Source organism: Lepidochelys kempii, chromosome 3 (genome assembly GCF_965140285.1).
Source record: "Lepidochelys kempii isolate rLepKem1 chromosome 3, rLepKem1.hap1, whole genome shotgun sequence".
Taxonomy (NCBI): Eukaryota; Metazoa; Chordata; order Testudines; family Cheloniidae; genus Lepidochelys; species Lepidochelys kempii.
Window position 1 is genome coordinate 189,224,130 of NC_136382.1, and position 15,681 is coordinate 189,239,810.

The following is a 15,681-nucleotide window of genomic DNA, read 5'->3' on the forward strand; positions in this document are numbered from 1 at the left end:
GTTTGGGTCTGGTTACGGCCTAAAAATTAGGCCCAAGCAGACTGCTAGACGGATGAATGAAACTTGTGAATATCCATGTGTAAGTTACAAGTCCAAGAGGACAATACTTTGCATAGAATATGCTTCTCAGTGTAGCAGATACTAAAATCTCTGCATGACTCTCCCCAATCATATCATCCATAGATTTTTCAGGAGATTTATTTTCATATTCGGAAATTTTGGGAAGTTAATGCTGAAATGATGGATTTCAGTATTTCCACCTGGAATATTGATTTCCTTATAAACTTGAGAGCCCTGAGATCTAAAGTGGTCTAAATGCTATTTGATTCATAGACTTTAAGGCCCGAAGGGACCATCATGATAATATAGTCTGATCTCCTGCACACTGCAGGCTACAGACCCTCGCCCACCCACTCCTGCAATAGACCCATAACCTCTGGCTGCATTACTGAAGTCCTCAAATTATGATTTAAGGACTTCAAGTTACAAAGAATCCATCGGTTACTCTAGTTTAAACCTGAAACTGACCCATCCCCATGCTACAGAGGAAGGTGAAAAAAACCCAGGGTTTCTGCCAATCGGACCTGGGAGGAAATTTCTTCCTAACTCCAAGTATGGCGGTCATTTGGACCCTGAGCACATCAGCAAGACCCATCCCCACACACACACACGGGGAAAAAATCATCATAGTAACTCAGAGCCCTCCCCCATCTAGTTTCCCATCTCCAGCCATTGAATATATTTGCTACTAGCACCGACGGACCACATGCCATTGTAGACAGTCTCATCAGACACTCCCCTCCATAAATTTACCAAGCTCAGTCTTGAAGCCAGTTAGGTTTTTAACACCTCACTGCTCTCCTTAGAAGGCTATTCCGGGACTTTACTCTTCTGAAGGTTAGAATCCTTTGTCTAATTTCAAGCCTAAACTTGTTGTTTGCCAGTTTATATCCATCTGTTCTTGTGTCATTTCATCTTTGTTCCTACATATGCAGTAAGCAGGAACGTCTCATGGGTTAGAGCCCATTCCCTCACCTGGAGAGCTTTCTTCACACAGAAAGCATACCCAGCTGTCTCCCTATCCAGTACAGTTACATGAAAAATGTTATAAAAAATGGTGGCTTGATTGCCAGCTGAATGAAGACCTTATAGGATACTACTTGACCAACCTCATCTCCAGAGAATTGATGTGCAACAGTTGTTCATGGAGAGACCAAATTCCCTGGTGTTGATTCCCATCTATGAGTTTCCCACTATTCCTGCCGATGAGCTGCCATGTTGTCACAGCAATATGAACATCTGCCACACACACAGTGGTCAGAAAGAGCTGGAATGGACCCAGACAGTTTGCAGCCCCGAGCAGGCTCCCTAAATCCACACATTTCCTCTTTTACAGAGTGGAGTCACAATGCCTCCCTGCATAGGAGCCCCTTATGACTGCAAAGGAGGAGTTAGATTCACCCCTCAGACAGTGTAATGTACTTTTATGTGCTAGGTTTCAGAGTAGCAGCCGTGTTAGTCTGTATTCACAAAAAGAAAAGGAGTACCTGTGGCACCTTAGAGACTAAGAAATTTATTTGAGCATAAGCTTCCGATGAAGCGAGCTGTAGCTCACGAAAGCTTATGCTCAAATAAATTTGTTAGTCTCTAAGGTGCCACAAGTACTCCTTTTCTTTTTATGTGCTAGTTTGTTAGAACAACTGTGTGTCATCTAGGCTTTTATGAAAGGATAAACTCATTTGCTGGTGCAACAGTAGCTTTACCTTCTACATGTAACTCAGATATGGTGACATCACTTATCTTTCACTATTTAATGAAAAGTGTCACGATCAAATGATATACAACTCAGGAAAAAAGCAGGAGAGAAAAGGAGAAAGAAGTTGTATTAAAAATATTGTCTATGCTGACAGTTCATAGCACACATAAAAATTGATTTCTTTATAGTAATATGTAGCATCTTACCCTTCAGGTCATTTTTTTTAATAGTGTGATAGGTCTTTTGGTTCATATAATAGTTTCAGAAAAGGAAAAGCAGTAGACTGATGATCTCGCTACCAAACTGTTCGACCTGTTCAGACTAAATTAACTGACCAAAGATACTTTGCAGCATAGATATTTTAAAGATAATCTCTATTAAGTAATGAAAAATAAACATACTTATTCCAACCCAACGTTTCTATATCTCTGACAAGGTATGAGTAGTATTCTGGAGGTGGGGGTGCATGCAGCTCTTGTGCATTCTTTAAAGCAGCTTCCTGTTTAAAAAAAAACATTAAAACACACCATTATAAATGGCACACAATTTCAGTACTTTTGCATCTATTCAGTCATACAATTTTAAAATTCATTCAAAAATATTAAGTTTAAGTAAAATTAACGGTACATTTAATTTGCTTTTGTTTTAGCCTCCAGATGAAGCAGACGAAGAAGCAGTTTGGTAAAGTGCTTCAGATAATGATCAAAATATTTTTTTAAACAGATGTTGACACTGTAGTCTTCACATGTAAATATCAAGTGTGCTTTTTAAAAATTTGAAGTCAAGCATCTTGATTGAAAGAACGCTTCACTTCAAAAGTAAAAGGTTCTGTTAAGTGCATAGCTGCCTCCTGGGCTCCACAGCCACAAAGGCAAGTCTTTACTTCTTTGTAAAATCCTCTCTGTCTTTTTTAGAACTTAGTACATAAGGGTTTATATACCAGTCCAAACCTACTCCATTTCCTGATTTTAATACCATGTGGTCTTTGGGGATGAAGTTGAGGAAGAGCTGGTCAAGTGCTTGTCCCCAATGTCCTAGCAACCAAGTCTAGGGCCTTAGAAAAATCAGACCATATGTTCCATATTGTGTTCATACACAGTGATACTCATTTCCTAGAATGATATTTAAAATGTTAAATTATTTTTTTTTAAAAATAAAATTGGAGGTATATTTCCAATCTAGAACCACTGATCAGAGGTGTTCATTGACTCTCCTCTCAGGAAGACTGGTAGTCTCAATCACAAAGTATGAAAGTAGTCAGGGGCTGAAATGAGAATCCAGGAAAGAGGGGGAAGGGGAGAAGAGGTGAGAATTAGTGCAGATGTGAAAACATAACTTAGGCCTTTATCATGAATGGGAATTGGCTATAGGACAGTCAGAAAAAGCCCAGTTCAAAGGAAGACCAAGGCAATCAAGTTTCAGAACAGATTTGTACAGAAAGCAGCACCCTTCAGGAAAGTTATGAATGAACCAGATGAAGTTTCTATAATAGAACTGCATTGATCTTATTGCATTAAATCTTGTCCATCTTCTCAATTGTTTGTTGCTGTGCTTATATATTGTACCCAAACTCTCTTCAGTTCAGAGTGAAACAAAAAAGTTTTATTAAAGGGACCAGGTAATCCAAAGCCATATCACTAGTTAACTCTAACAGACCTCATGTAGAAAGACACAAAGGAAACACTCAAACGAAGACTACTAAATGGTGGATTGGGGGAAATGAAAGAATGAATGCCCCTACCCCAATCAAATGGAAAACCACTCCTACTGCAAGTGTCCCAGGTTTTGTTTTTTTTGGTGGAGGTATACTATGCCAATTTGAAATAGATGTCTTAGTCATATGGTGGGGATTTTCAAGCCATTAATTTGACATTCAATAATGGGATTGTGGATGAAAAGCTGTGATCAGACTTCAGTCAACAATGCCATATTTTCTCAGGAAAACTGCCCATTACAGTTAGGAGATTGTCTTATAACTCTTTCATTCTGGCTCTAAGTTGGTTAACGAATGCCCTCTTCAAAATACTATCAAAGACTTCCCAAAAAACCTCACAAGTAGTGTTTATTAGCATACCTCAATGTACTCCAGAGCAACCTAAAACTAAAGTGTGCAGCAAGATTCCTGGATTTGGCAGCTGTTTGCATCTATTTCTATTTTAGATGTCTCTTTGTAATAAGAGCTAGAAACTTCAAAATTAAAACAAATACTGCAGCACAATTCTGCAAAAAGGGATGAAAATCATGTAACAAGGTCCTCCTTATTAGTTTCCAGACAGAACACTAACTAGTAGATTATATTTAAAGTAAATATAGATTCTGTATAAAATTCATTATTAGCTAGAATAAGTGAAATTTTGGCATCGTGAAGAAAAATTCTGGGATACTCAAGGACACATTTTTCATTAAAAATAGTAATTTACTGATAAAGTAACAGAAATACACCACCGACATCAAAGAGATTTTTCCCAAAGAAGTTTAATATAAAACCAGTGAAAGGCTTTAAAGAGCAGGGCTCCACATAATAAATTCTGGTTAGTATTTCCACATATTTTGTTGCAATATTCTCAATTTAAATTTTTATTACTTTAGATGAAGGAAGAGTCTGCTGAGTCAATCTACAGAATATTCATGAAACAGATTCATTAGCATTTTTCTATGTTTCACAGAAGAGGAGCAGCCCTTTTTTTTGTGTAGGAAGTAGTTTGTAACCTCCCGGGGAGTAAAACACTACATATAGAGTGGAAAGAAACAGGCTACAGTTGCCTTCTTGTCCACACAGGCAAAGACTGAGAGAGTACAATTGAGTAATACAGCAATGTACAAAAACAGTGCCCAAATGTCAACTGCTCTTCAGAATTTCTTTGAAAACAATTTTTCCCAGTTACCACAACACTTGTTTTCTCACACAACACACTCACAGTCCTCCCTCATCAATGCTTTTGTTAATAACTCTGCTAGGTCTTGGATAAGCCATAAATACCACTGAACAAATTGCTTTGAAAATGAGTTACTTTACTTTGATGAAAATGGAGCAGATTCGTATAGCCAGTCCTCAGATGCACAAAGACCCCAAAATATTTTAGAATACTTGAATCAAGATATCAAATCTTTACAAGATATCATTTGACCTCACTTTTTTGAGCATTGGTCTCTCCATCTTAATTTCATGTTAAGTGAATTAATCCAGCACGAATGAAAGAACACCTAAGCATAGGCTGAAAAATATTCTATTCTGCCCACTTTATATATATAAATACTTCCCATGTCATCAGTGTATGTTAAAAGAAACTGTTATTAAATTTGTAACTATATTTATATCATGTAGGAGTTATATCACAACAGCATTAAACAATCCATGACATCAGATTTTATTGTCCCTTTGTTATCTGGTGTCTCCAGTAGTTTGATTTGGGGAAATAAAAACTGTGTATGACACACAACTGTGATCCTTTCTAAATAAGCTAGAGGCCTGTTAGATTTCCATTTTGAATAATAAATGTTTTGCTTGCAGACATAGTACAGTATCTATTTCTTGGAGTTAATTTATCTGATCTTCTAATTCCAGTATATAAATGCCTGTTGAGGGGCAGATACTTTTATTTAGAATTGTGAATTGACTTTTGTATATTGCTCCAATTTTGGTAATATGGTGGCAGAATCTTCAGCATTTATTATCAACTATATCTGCTTTATGTACACACTATCCAGTAAAATCTGTTTACTATTGTTTCAGAAAAGTCAGATGAACCAATTGTTTGACATTCTGCTATATTTCTTCCCAGTCCTCTTCTGACAAAGACGTATAACTACTGTCCACTTATCTTCCAGTGTAGACAAAGAGTTGAGCCGTTTGTCTATTGACTACATGGTGTTCTATATTACCAAACTTAACAAGTTTGCAAAGTATTTGTTTTCATTTGAGACATATAGAGAACCCAATGTACACTCTGGAATTTAATTTTGCATTTATCAAACAATTCTGATTATATGTATGCTAAGGCCCTGTGTGCACTACAATTGTTACCTATGTTTAAGTAGTATGCTTAAATACAAGAGTGTCCCGCCTGTTACATTTATTTTGTCCAAATAGGTTTATAACCATGATAAGGAATTGTGTTCTAACCATGGTAAAGAACAAAACTTTGTCTACACTAGACTTATTTCCTTAATTTCCCATCCTTGCTACCACTAGTGCAGAATCACCAGTGGAAGTACTGGTGTAAACAAGGTGCCAGCAGTCATCAGCATCTTTAAACCTCCATGTCATTTGATGAGCCACAACACTGTTGTTAAATTGCTTGCACCCCATCTACAGTAATATTTCCACTACTGCTAATTACGCTGACGTACAGCCACCCCGGTAATTAAACCACTTTTGCATGTCCATACTATACTCTTTGTGTTGGCTGAACGCATCCACAACAGCAGGTCTTGCACTGACACAGAGAGCGGTGCACTGTGGGTAGCTATCCCACTGTGCAACTCGCTGCAAGGTGCTTTGGGAAGGGTTTGCAATGCCTCACAGGGGCAGGTACAGGATCACATGATGAAGGTTTCTCAATACCATCGTTCCATGGGCATCCTACTACATTACCAGCCTCTTTTCAACTGCTCTGGTAACCTGCAACCTAGCCATCTCTGTCAGAAAGCATGGATCCTGCACTGCTCTTCAGTATTGTGCTATGCGTTACGAACACAAGGTTATAAGAGGATCCCAACCAGGGGTGGGGGGACGCTATTTGGTTGGGGGAATGCCTTGAAAGAGCATATTAATACTGAGCCACAGAAACGTGTGTTGTGTAGTATGCTGAGCCTGGCATTGTTTGTTTGCACCGTGCTATAAGCTTGCAATGACCGCTGTGTATGCCTGAAAAGTAACACATTTTAAATCACTTTTTAAAGTAGCGCTCGGTAATATGACCAAATTGACATTGCTGAACACTAACACAAAAAGCCCACAGGGGAAGACAGGAGTGTGTGAGAGACAGGGAGTAAATGAGAGAGAGAGACAGAAACAGAGTGTGTGTAGGGCAGAGGTCCCCAAAGTGTGGGGCACAGAGGAGCATTGGGGGGGGTCATGACCGGGCCTGGGCCAGCCCCCCCAGGGGGTGGGGAAGGGAGCACCACCCAGTCCCTCTCCACCCCCAGCCATGGCCCTGGCTCCTGGGCCTGCCCCCAGCTTTGGCACCAGGTGTAGTCCCGCTCTCAGCCACAGCTCCACTCCTGGCCCCAGACCTGCCCCAGCTGCAGCCCCTGCACTCCTGTTCATGAGTCCCCCCTCTCTACCCTCTCCCTCCCCGAGAGCCGCAGCTCCACTCCCAGCACTGGCCAGGGGGCACAGACAGGAATAAAAGGGGGCATGACCCTGAAAAGTTTGGGGATCCCTGGTGTATGGGAAGTATGTGTGCTGGGGGACCGTGACTGGTTCAGCATGCTGTCTCTAAGTTCAGACAGCAGTCAGAAGCAACCAATCCTGAGGCAGAAGCTGGTGCACAGACAGCTGGCCTCGCCACCCCAGCTCAGCAGAGTGGGGGGGGGGGTAGGGGAGGGGACATCCCAACATCAGCCCCCACCTCCCTCCCCGACTCTGCACAGCACAGCAATCTCTCTCCTCCCCACCCCACAGCAGCAGCCTGCCCTGCCCTGCCCGTCAATGCAATCCTAATGCTGGGGAGAGCAGGATTCTGCATTAATATTTTGATACCGTGATTCCCTCCAACTTCTCCCACCACAGCCTCCTCTCCCCACAGACCAAGAAGATCCACCCCCTCCCCTGTAGTCCAGGCAGGAGTGCATTTGCTGCCAGGAGCTCCAGGAGCTGGTATGCTCACATGGGCAGTAGTTATGTGAGCTCTCCAGGCTGAAACTTCCTGGGGCTTTGAAAGGGGAGGGGCACATGCCTGTGTTGCTTGATGTAGGGCAGCAGAGTTCAAAACAGTGAGCAGAGCAGTCATAGTGGGCACTGGGGGATCTCTCCCAGGGCCAATTATGGCAACCTAACGAATGCAGGGTCCACACGGACGCTTTGTTGATCTAACTTTGCCGCAAAAAGCTTCACCTCTCGTCAAGATGATTTTATTTTGTCGGCAAAGTAAGAGAGTTTTGCCAGCGGAGAAGTATTGTAGTGTATACACCTCCACTGTTTTGTCAGCAAAATCTGCCTTTTGCAGACAAAACTGTGTAGCCTAGACAAGGCCTTAGTAGCAGCAACAATGGAAAGATTCTGGGAGGAGAAAAAAATAGTATAGTGTAGACAGCTGCCAACTCTCCTAAAAGGATGTATCTACACTGTAAAAAGCCCCATAACACAGTCGACAGACTTGTTTAAAATTTAGTTAAGCATGGTTCAGTCCTACCTCAGACAAGACAGAACTATATTTTGAATTGTGTTCCCAAATCACGCTACACAGAACACATTACTCCAGTATGGTGGGGTTTTTTGTTTGTTTTTAAGTGTAGAAAAACCCCTGTGAAGACGATATCAAGAGAAGGATCCTTTTACATGATTATAAGATGAGTACCAAACTAAAACCAGAGGTAAAAAATCAATTAGGGAAGTACCTTTTTTACAGGGCCACTTGCTGGACTATTACTTCTGGAACATTCCAAGTAGTCTAATGAGTAAGAACTAATGCCAGATATTATAATTACTAAATAAATGAGCAGTCTGTAGTCCTAAAATTGCAGTATTCTAACCAGGTTCATTTTAAACTTTAAAAAGCTAACAAATTCATTCATAGCTTTCCAAACAAAAGGCAAGTAATGAGAAAGTGAAAATTAAGACCACTTGAACACCCCCTTGGCATATATTACTCACCAAAATAGTTTTAAGCTCCACCATAAAACTGACCAGATCAGAACAGTGTTGCAACCTCTGGGGAGAAAACGTTATCAATTAATTTCCTCCATCCAGTATGTTTCAGTAATAATTTTAGTTTCATTATCTATTTTCTGATATTGTAATAAATCAAAGAATGTAAAATAGGGGGAAAATGCAACAGATTAAACTATATTTCAGTTAAAAAATAGAACAAACCGATTTCAATGTCAGAAATTTTACTGAATAAATTAAGTATTTTTCATATATAATTTAACTGACGCTGACAGCCAATGCGAACAAGTAGTCTTCGTGATTCAGAGCCAATTAAAACTCTTCCCTCATTGACTAAAATTAAATTTTAACCCCACCCTCCCACATTTGGGCGTGTTCAGTGCATTTCTACTTTTCAAGTCCCCAATTTCTTTCTTCTGGGTGATAAGTCACACTCTCCTCCTAAAGAGCAGGCTGTAATAGGTAGTTACGTTAGCTAGCTGACGATAGGTCTATACTAGCACTTTACTCGGCAAAGCTTTTGTCTGCAAAGGGTGTGGAAAAAAACACCCTTTGATCGACAAAAGTTTCACTGCCAAAAGCGCTGTTGTGGACAGCACTATTGCAGTGGGAGAGCATCTCCCACGACATAGCTAGTGCTTCTTGTTGGGGTTGGTTTAATTATGCTGGAAGGAGAGCACTCTCACATGGGCACAGAGCAGCTACACAGCGCTGCAGCTGTAGCGGTACAGTTATACCACTGTAAGGTCCGTAGTTTAGACATAGCTGTAGACTAGCTTTTTTGACCATAACTGAATGGGTAATTCCAGGTTGGAAATGAAAGTAGCCGTCACAATTTTGTAGCCAGGATGGCCCCCAAGGAGTTTCTGTGGACTGCCCACTATTCTTCCACATAGATCCCATAAGAGTAAGTTCAGACTACACAAGCAACTATAGAACAAAATTAAGCTAACACCCTCCTATTACTGATAGTTCTTTTAAACTCACTTTTTTTGTATTAAGTACCATTAGTAATAAAAAGGAGTACTTGGGGCACCTTAGAGACTAACAAATTTATTTGAGCATAAGCTTTCATGAGCTACAGCTCACTTCATCGGAGGCTCATGCTCAAATAAATTTGTTAGTCTCTAAGGTGCCACAAGTACTCCTTTTCTTTTTGCGGATACAGACTCACACGGCTGCTACTCTGAAACCTGTTATTAGTAATAAAGAACACGAGAAAAAACAAGAGAGAAAGACAAAAGCATAATTGTTTTCAGTTGTGGGCTTTTCAAGAATAGTTTCCCATAAGATGTCAGCTGCTTTAATATAAAGCATTGGTACATCTTAATAGTCTTCAAAGACTGAAGTTAACAAGAAAATGAAAAAGTTATTTACAAGACTTTACTTATCTCTCTTCGAAGTAAGTTGTAATTCACCAAGCACCACAAAACAATACATCTTTACAGTACAGTACAATGGAATTTTTTCTTAAATACTTTTAGGATGGTGTGGACAAGTAAAAGCTTTTCAGATTTAATATTCATATTTTTAAAGCTCACAATGGTTTTATAAGAATAATATACCTGTTTCACAATCTGCTGATATCCATGCAATACCTTCTTTAGACACCAACTACACTGTATCCTAGAAATACAGTTTTCATAGTTTTAAATTGATTCAAGTGATGTTTAAACAAGGAAACAGCATATGAAACAAAAGTCCATCTTACAATTTACAAAGTTCCCTCTTGCCCACCTCCCAGAAAAACAAGAATTTTTTTTTCCCAATTTTGAGTTTTTTATACTAACATGAGTTACTTATATTTTTAAATGTCACTTTCTCTAGCCACAGTTCTTTAAAAATTAATAAGTAGACATTTACCTATAAGCCAGTCTCTATTCTAGGTTGAAAACAACAACATAATTCTTACAAGTTAATATGGCTTCATAACACATACTAGAATTTAAAAAAAAAAAAAAAATCCTGAAAATGTCAGAGTTAACTGCCACACATTTTAGTCGAGATATTGAAGATGATGACAAAAAGTATATATATATAAAAAATAAGCATTGATAGCTTACAAAAGCTAAATTAGTTATTGCATTGTAATCTCATTAAAGTTTTAATTATTTTCTTATTTTACTAATCTTCAGAGAAGACAATTAACTGCAATATTGATCAAAGCAACATGGTTGAAAAGACTTTTCATCTTACACTGTATGCTCTTTGGTTCTATTACTTGGATATATTTGTAAAACTCCTAGGACAACGGGCATGCAACCTAACTGGGCTCCTGGACACTATACTAATATGAATATTAAATCATCACCATTCTTAAACACACTTGTTTTCAGGTATTTACTACTCAAAGAAAACAGTATTTTTTGGATAGAAATTTCACATAGTTATCAGACAACAAGCAAAAGAAGCCGGAGGCCAGCTACTCTGACACACTAGTATTCATATATGTACACATACTCATACCTCCCCACAGTAAGTCAGAACAAATGTAAGTGTATTGATCATGAAATATTACCTCACCTTGCATTTTTAAGCTGAAAATCCGATGGTAACAGTATCCTTATATGGAAGTCTCTATCCTGGAAAATAAGTGTTTAGTTAAAATGCAAGTTTGCAGATGTATCAAATAGAGAAAATACAGAAACAACTCAAAGAGAAGCTGCTATGAGAAAAATGGAGGAATAAATGTATCTTATATGGAAATTTTTCTGCATCAGAGACAGCATTATTCCAAACATTGTTTCTTTAATCATTCAGTACAGTATGTTATCTTTCAGATGAACAAAATTGATAAAGAGATCTCTGAAACTTTCTCAGTTCACCAGGGTGAAGACTTTTAGGGTAGGTCTTCACTGTAATCAAACACCGGGGTTTGCTGAGGTGAGCTGATTCAGGATCCTGGGGCTCAATGTGGGGCTGTAAAACTGCAGTGTAGACATACACTAAGAGACATGCAAGCTCTTACAAAATTCTACAGGACACCTTATTTTTGTTTTTAGAAGCAACCTACAACTCTTAAATTAATTCTACAATTAGTTACACACCAAAGACTCCAAACAGTAAAAAATGAAAGGCAATTAGCATGCAAGCTATCTTAAAATTGTAGCTTTTATTTTTGTTTTAGGTCCCCCACAGTTATGAACTAATAGCTGCTGCATTCTGAGATATCCCAGCTAACACACAGCTTAACGGGAAAATGGAACTAGTTTATAGGGAATCATTTGTGTGTGCGCAAGAGTGTATGTGCGAACGTGTAAATACACAGTTTTGCAAACTGTAGAAGCCCATCCTATAAAGACTTACGCTGTCAGGTTTAGTTTTATGCATGTAAGTAGTCCTAGTGACTTCAGTGCGATTGAGGTTAAACACAGTAACACTGTCTTTGAAATATCAGGCTTTAAACATTAAAAAAAAAATCTACTTTATAAACAATGATATACATTTGAAAGAAAGCAACTACCTAGAAAACTTGCATGGTAGTTATGACATCGCTGAAGATCTGGAACAAAGCCAAGATCAAAACAAAACAAAAAACCCACACACTTCCATGTTGAATGTCTCCTTTCCCCTTACTACTTAGAGAATTCACTGCAAAATCCTAATGTAAGCTCATTTCTACAATTCTGGTTTGAATAAAGGGTTGCATCATACCTTCAGTTAAACGAGTGCAGTTTCTATGGCAGATAAGCAGTTAGAGAAGCTTGTTTAAGCCACCAGCAGGTCAGCCATAACATCAGCAAAGATACAAATAATGTTTGGGGGAAAAAATGCCCAATTTTTTTTAAAAAATTATATACACAAATTTTGCTCCAAAGAATAGACATCCTAAAGACACTGCCTTATAGTGGTTTCAAAAATAGAGAAACAATAAAATGTACCCCATAACCTTTACTTTCATCATATATTAAACCTCTGAATTTATTACATTTAAATGTTCTCCCGCACCCCAAGAAAGAAGCAAATGTAATTCTGCCCTTTTCAAAGGTTAAATAACTATGATTCACTGTTTCATTAAAGTACAGAAAGGTAGCAAGAAGTAACTAAGTTTAAAAGGGACATGGTCAATTTGGAAATCACATTTCTGGCTAAAGATTTCACATATTCCAGAAGTATAAACAGCTACTTAGGCTATTCAGATAGAAAAGACTATTCTCTTGGGGGGGAGGTGGGAGGAAGGGATGGGACATGGTGTTCCTTTTCTTTGTGCATTTACAGGATTTTGTATGTAATCAGTTTCACATGTCAGTGTTTACTCATGTCAGGTAAGAGACCTGCAGAGGAAGAAAAAGTAACCAGCTTTACTAATGAGGTCTATGGTAGGGCACGGACCCCGCCCCGCTCGCTGGGGGGAGGGGGGGAGAGTCCCTCACAAGCCCCGCTCACTAGGGGACACGGGGGACACGCCCTTAGGGCGGCGTTGCCGGTACCTGCACGGTGACGAACCCCTCGTAGACGCTCCCCTCGCGGTTCTGAGGCAGGAGCAGCGGGCACTGGCGCAGCAGCGCCCCAGCGCCAGCCATCTCCCGCCCCGCGCGCGGGCTCCTTCTCTCCTGGGCGAATCGAACCCCACGCGCCACCACCAATCCCCGCCTCTGCACGGGCTAGGCGCATGCGCCCTGCCTCTGCCGCGGGGCGAAGGCGGGCTGTGGAGGGGCAAAGCGGCGCTTGAGGAAAGTGGGGGCGGGTGGAGAGCGCGGCCGCGTTCGGGGGCGGGTTATAGATCCGCGCGAGCCTGGCGCGTGGCGCGTCGTGTCCCTGCCGCTGCCCGGGCTGATCGCGCTGTCGGGCCGGGCCGAGCCCTGGTGCAAGGCAGTGGGAAGCGCCGCCAAGTGGGTTGGGCTTGGGGCCGGACCCTCGCCCCGCGGGTAAGACCCAGGCAAGGAGTTCAGCGCTTTTTCCCGTGCGGCTTGTGCGTGCCCCTGTGCTGCCTCCTGCGGAGCTAACGCGCTCAGCTCCCTCCCCGGGCCTTCAGTGCGCCTCCGCTGGAGTGGGCCCCGGAGAGCTTATCCGAGCTGGGAAAGGCCAGAGGGGGAGCCCTGGCCCAGGCAGTGCAACGCAGCCATTGCCCCGGTTTCGTCAGCGACTCCGCAGCGATGCATGGCCGGGGGCGCTCGCTGACTGGAGTGCAGAGCCAGGGCTGTCCGCCCCCTTGCTGGGCCAGACAGGCTCTTGCTAAGTCCTCACGACCTCTTTGGTAGCAGTAGCACGCAGGGGTAGCCAGGAAGGAGCCAGGCAGTGCACTTGGGCGAGCAGTGGAAATGCAGTTGTTCCTGGGTGGGAGACCAAAGAGTAGGAAAGGATAGCTCCTTAAGTTTTTTGATTAGTTATATTGCAGTAGCTCCTTGAGGCTCCATTGTGCTGGGCACTGTACCAACGAAGAGGAAGTCACTGTCTCCAAGAAATTACAACCTAAATAGACAAAACAATCAAAGAGTGGAGGAGGGGAGGGAAGTAGTGGTATTCCCATTTTTCTGATGGAGAATTGAGGCACGGTTTTAGGATTAGGACAGAGATTAAGTGATTTGCTCAAGGTCATTCAGGAGGGCAGTTGCAAAGCCAGGAATCGAATTTAGAGCTCTTCACTCACAGTCTAGTGCTTTAACAACAAACCCAGCCTTTCCCCTGCACAACAAATATGGGGACACCTGCACTCTGGCCAATGCACAAAGTTAATCTTCTAGTTTGAGCTGGAGACTCCGTGTCATGGTTCTGGTGTTTTGTTCCCATTCTGCCACTACCTCACTGAGGGAATATTGAAGTAGCACCCCAGCAGGATATTAGGTGAACCTCAAATGAGAGGTAATACCTATATCCTAAGACTTGTTATAAGATCCTATGGTAGCTTCTACAAGAATAGGTGGTCACAACAGTCTATGATTTCCTGTATTCTTCGGGGTGGTTAATGTGTTTTGACATGCAATTAGGTAAGTCATTAGAGATCACCAGACCTTTTTCAGTTTATAGGTGATACTGAGTATGAACAGTAGTAGCAGTTGAGTTCTCTACAGATGGTGCTTGTTTGCTTTAGACTATTCAGTTTCCTTGCCTCAGAGCAGGGGTTCGCGGCTTGTTCAGGGTAAGTCCCTGGTGGGCCTCAAGACACTTTGTTTACCTGAGCATCCACAGATATGGCCACTTGCAGCTCCTGGTAACTGCGGTTTGCCATTCCCGGCCAATCGGAGCTGCAGGAAGCGGTGGCCTAGCCCACGCCAACCACGGCCACTGGGAGCTGCGAGTGGCTGTACCTATGGACGCTCAGGTAAACAGAGTGTCTCGTGGCCCACCAGGGGTTTACCCTGAACAAGCCGCAAACCAAGTTTGGGAACCCCTGCCTCAGAGGATCCTTGAAAATGTGAGATTTTACTTACCATTTAAAGCAACATTTTGCGTTCTGATCCCCACAGATTGATGTAATATTGTCTTTAATTTATCTTTGTGCCAGGTGCTTTCTGTTTGCATCTGTTCATGAGCATCTCATTATGCAATGCTTCACCTCAAACAGTTAATTTGATGCTTTGCAGTAAATTGCATCCTTAATTGATAAATAAAATGTACTTTGGATCAAAACATTTATTCTCTTGAATTGTTTTCTCTCAAAGTATTCCTTACACCAATAATTACCTTATTTAATTACTTGGTTCCTGTGTATCTTATCAAAGTTGGTATTAGCCTTAATAACATCTCATGCAAAACTAAAGAAGCACCATCCCTCCTTTTGACCATGTTCTTTTAGTCTTCAGTATTACAGCAGATGTCAATTCATGTGTGTCTAATCATGTATAGTCACTGTGTAAAACTCACAAATAAAAACAGTACTCTAAGTAAGAAACTTAAATGAATAGCTTTCTAAGAAATTATTTATACTCTACCTGGTGACCATTATTATAAACATAATTTGTTTATATACCCCTTACAGTTTTAAGCATCAAGTTTCTTGGTACAAAAATAAAATTTATTTTTAGTGTGCTTGTTTGGAACATGCTGAATAAGGATATCTCACATCATGCTGGTTGATTTGGCATAAAGGACCAATTTCCATTAAATAAATAAACAAACCAAAAATGGTAGTAAAGACGGTTCTTGTAGCAAA

The 15,681-nt window shown here is 40.9% G+C and overlaps 1 protein-coding gene across 6 annotated transcripts in view; it reads right to left on the reverse strand.

Moving 5' to 3' along the window:
- Positions 1-13,220, reverse strand: part of FANCL (FA complementation group L) — a 97,437-nt gene extending 84,217 nt beyond the window's left edge. For 3 of the 6 annotated variants that reach the window (XR_012158292.2, XR_012158290.2, XR_012158291.2), the window contains exons 1-5: positions 13,019-13,219; positions 11,112-11,170; positions 10,154-10,214; positions 8,574-8,630; positions 2,158-2,255 (exon numbers count right to left, since the gene is read on the reverse strand). Coding sequence is in view for 2 of the 6 variants with exons in the window: in XM_073339352.2 (XP_073195453.1) it covers positions 2,158-2,255; positions 8,574-8,630; positions 10,154-10,214; positions 11,112-11,170; positions 13,019-13,111 (368 nt within the window). In the remaining 4 variants the exon portion in view is untranslated. Of the gene's footprint in view, positions 1-2,157; positions 2,256-8,573; positions 8,631-10,153; positions 10,215-11,111; positions 11,171-13,018 lie in introns of all 6 variants that reach the window. The other 3 variants (XM_073339352.2, XM_073339351.2, XR_012158289.2) reach the window with 2 other exon arrangements.
- Between the last annotated feature and the right edge of the window lie 2,461 nt (positions 13,221-15,681).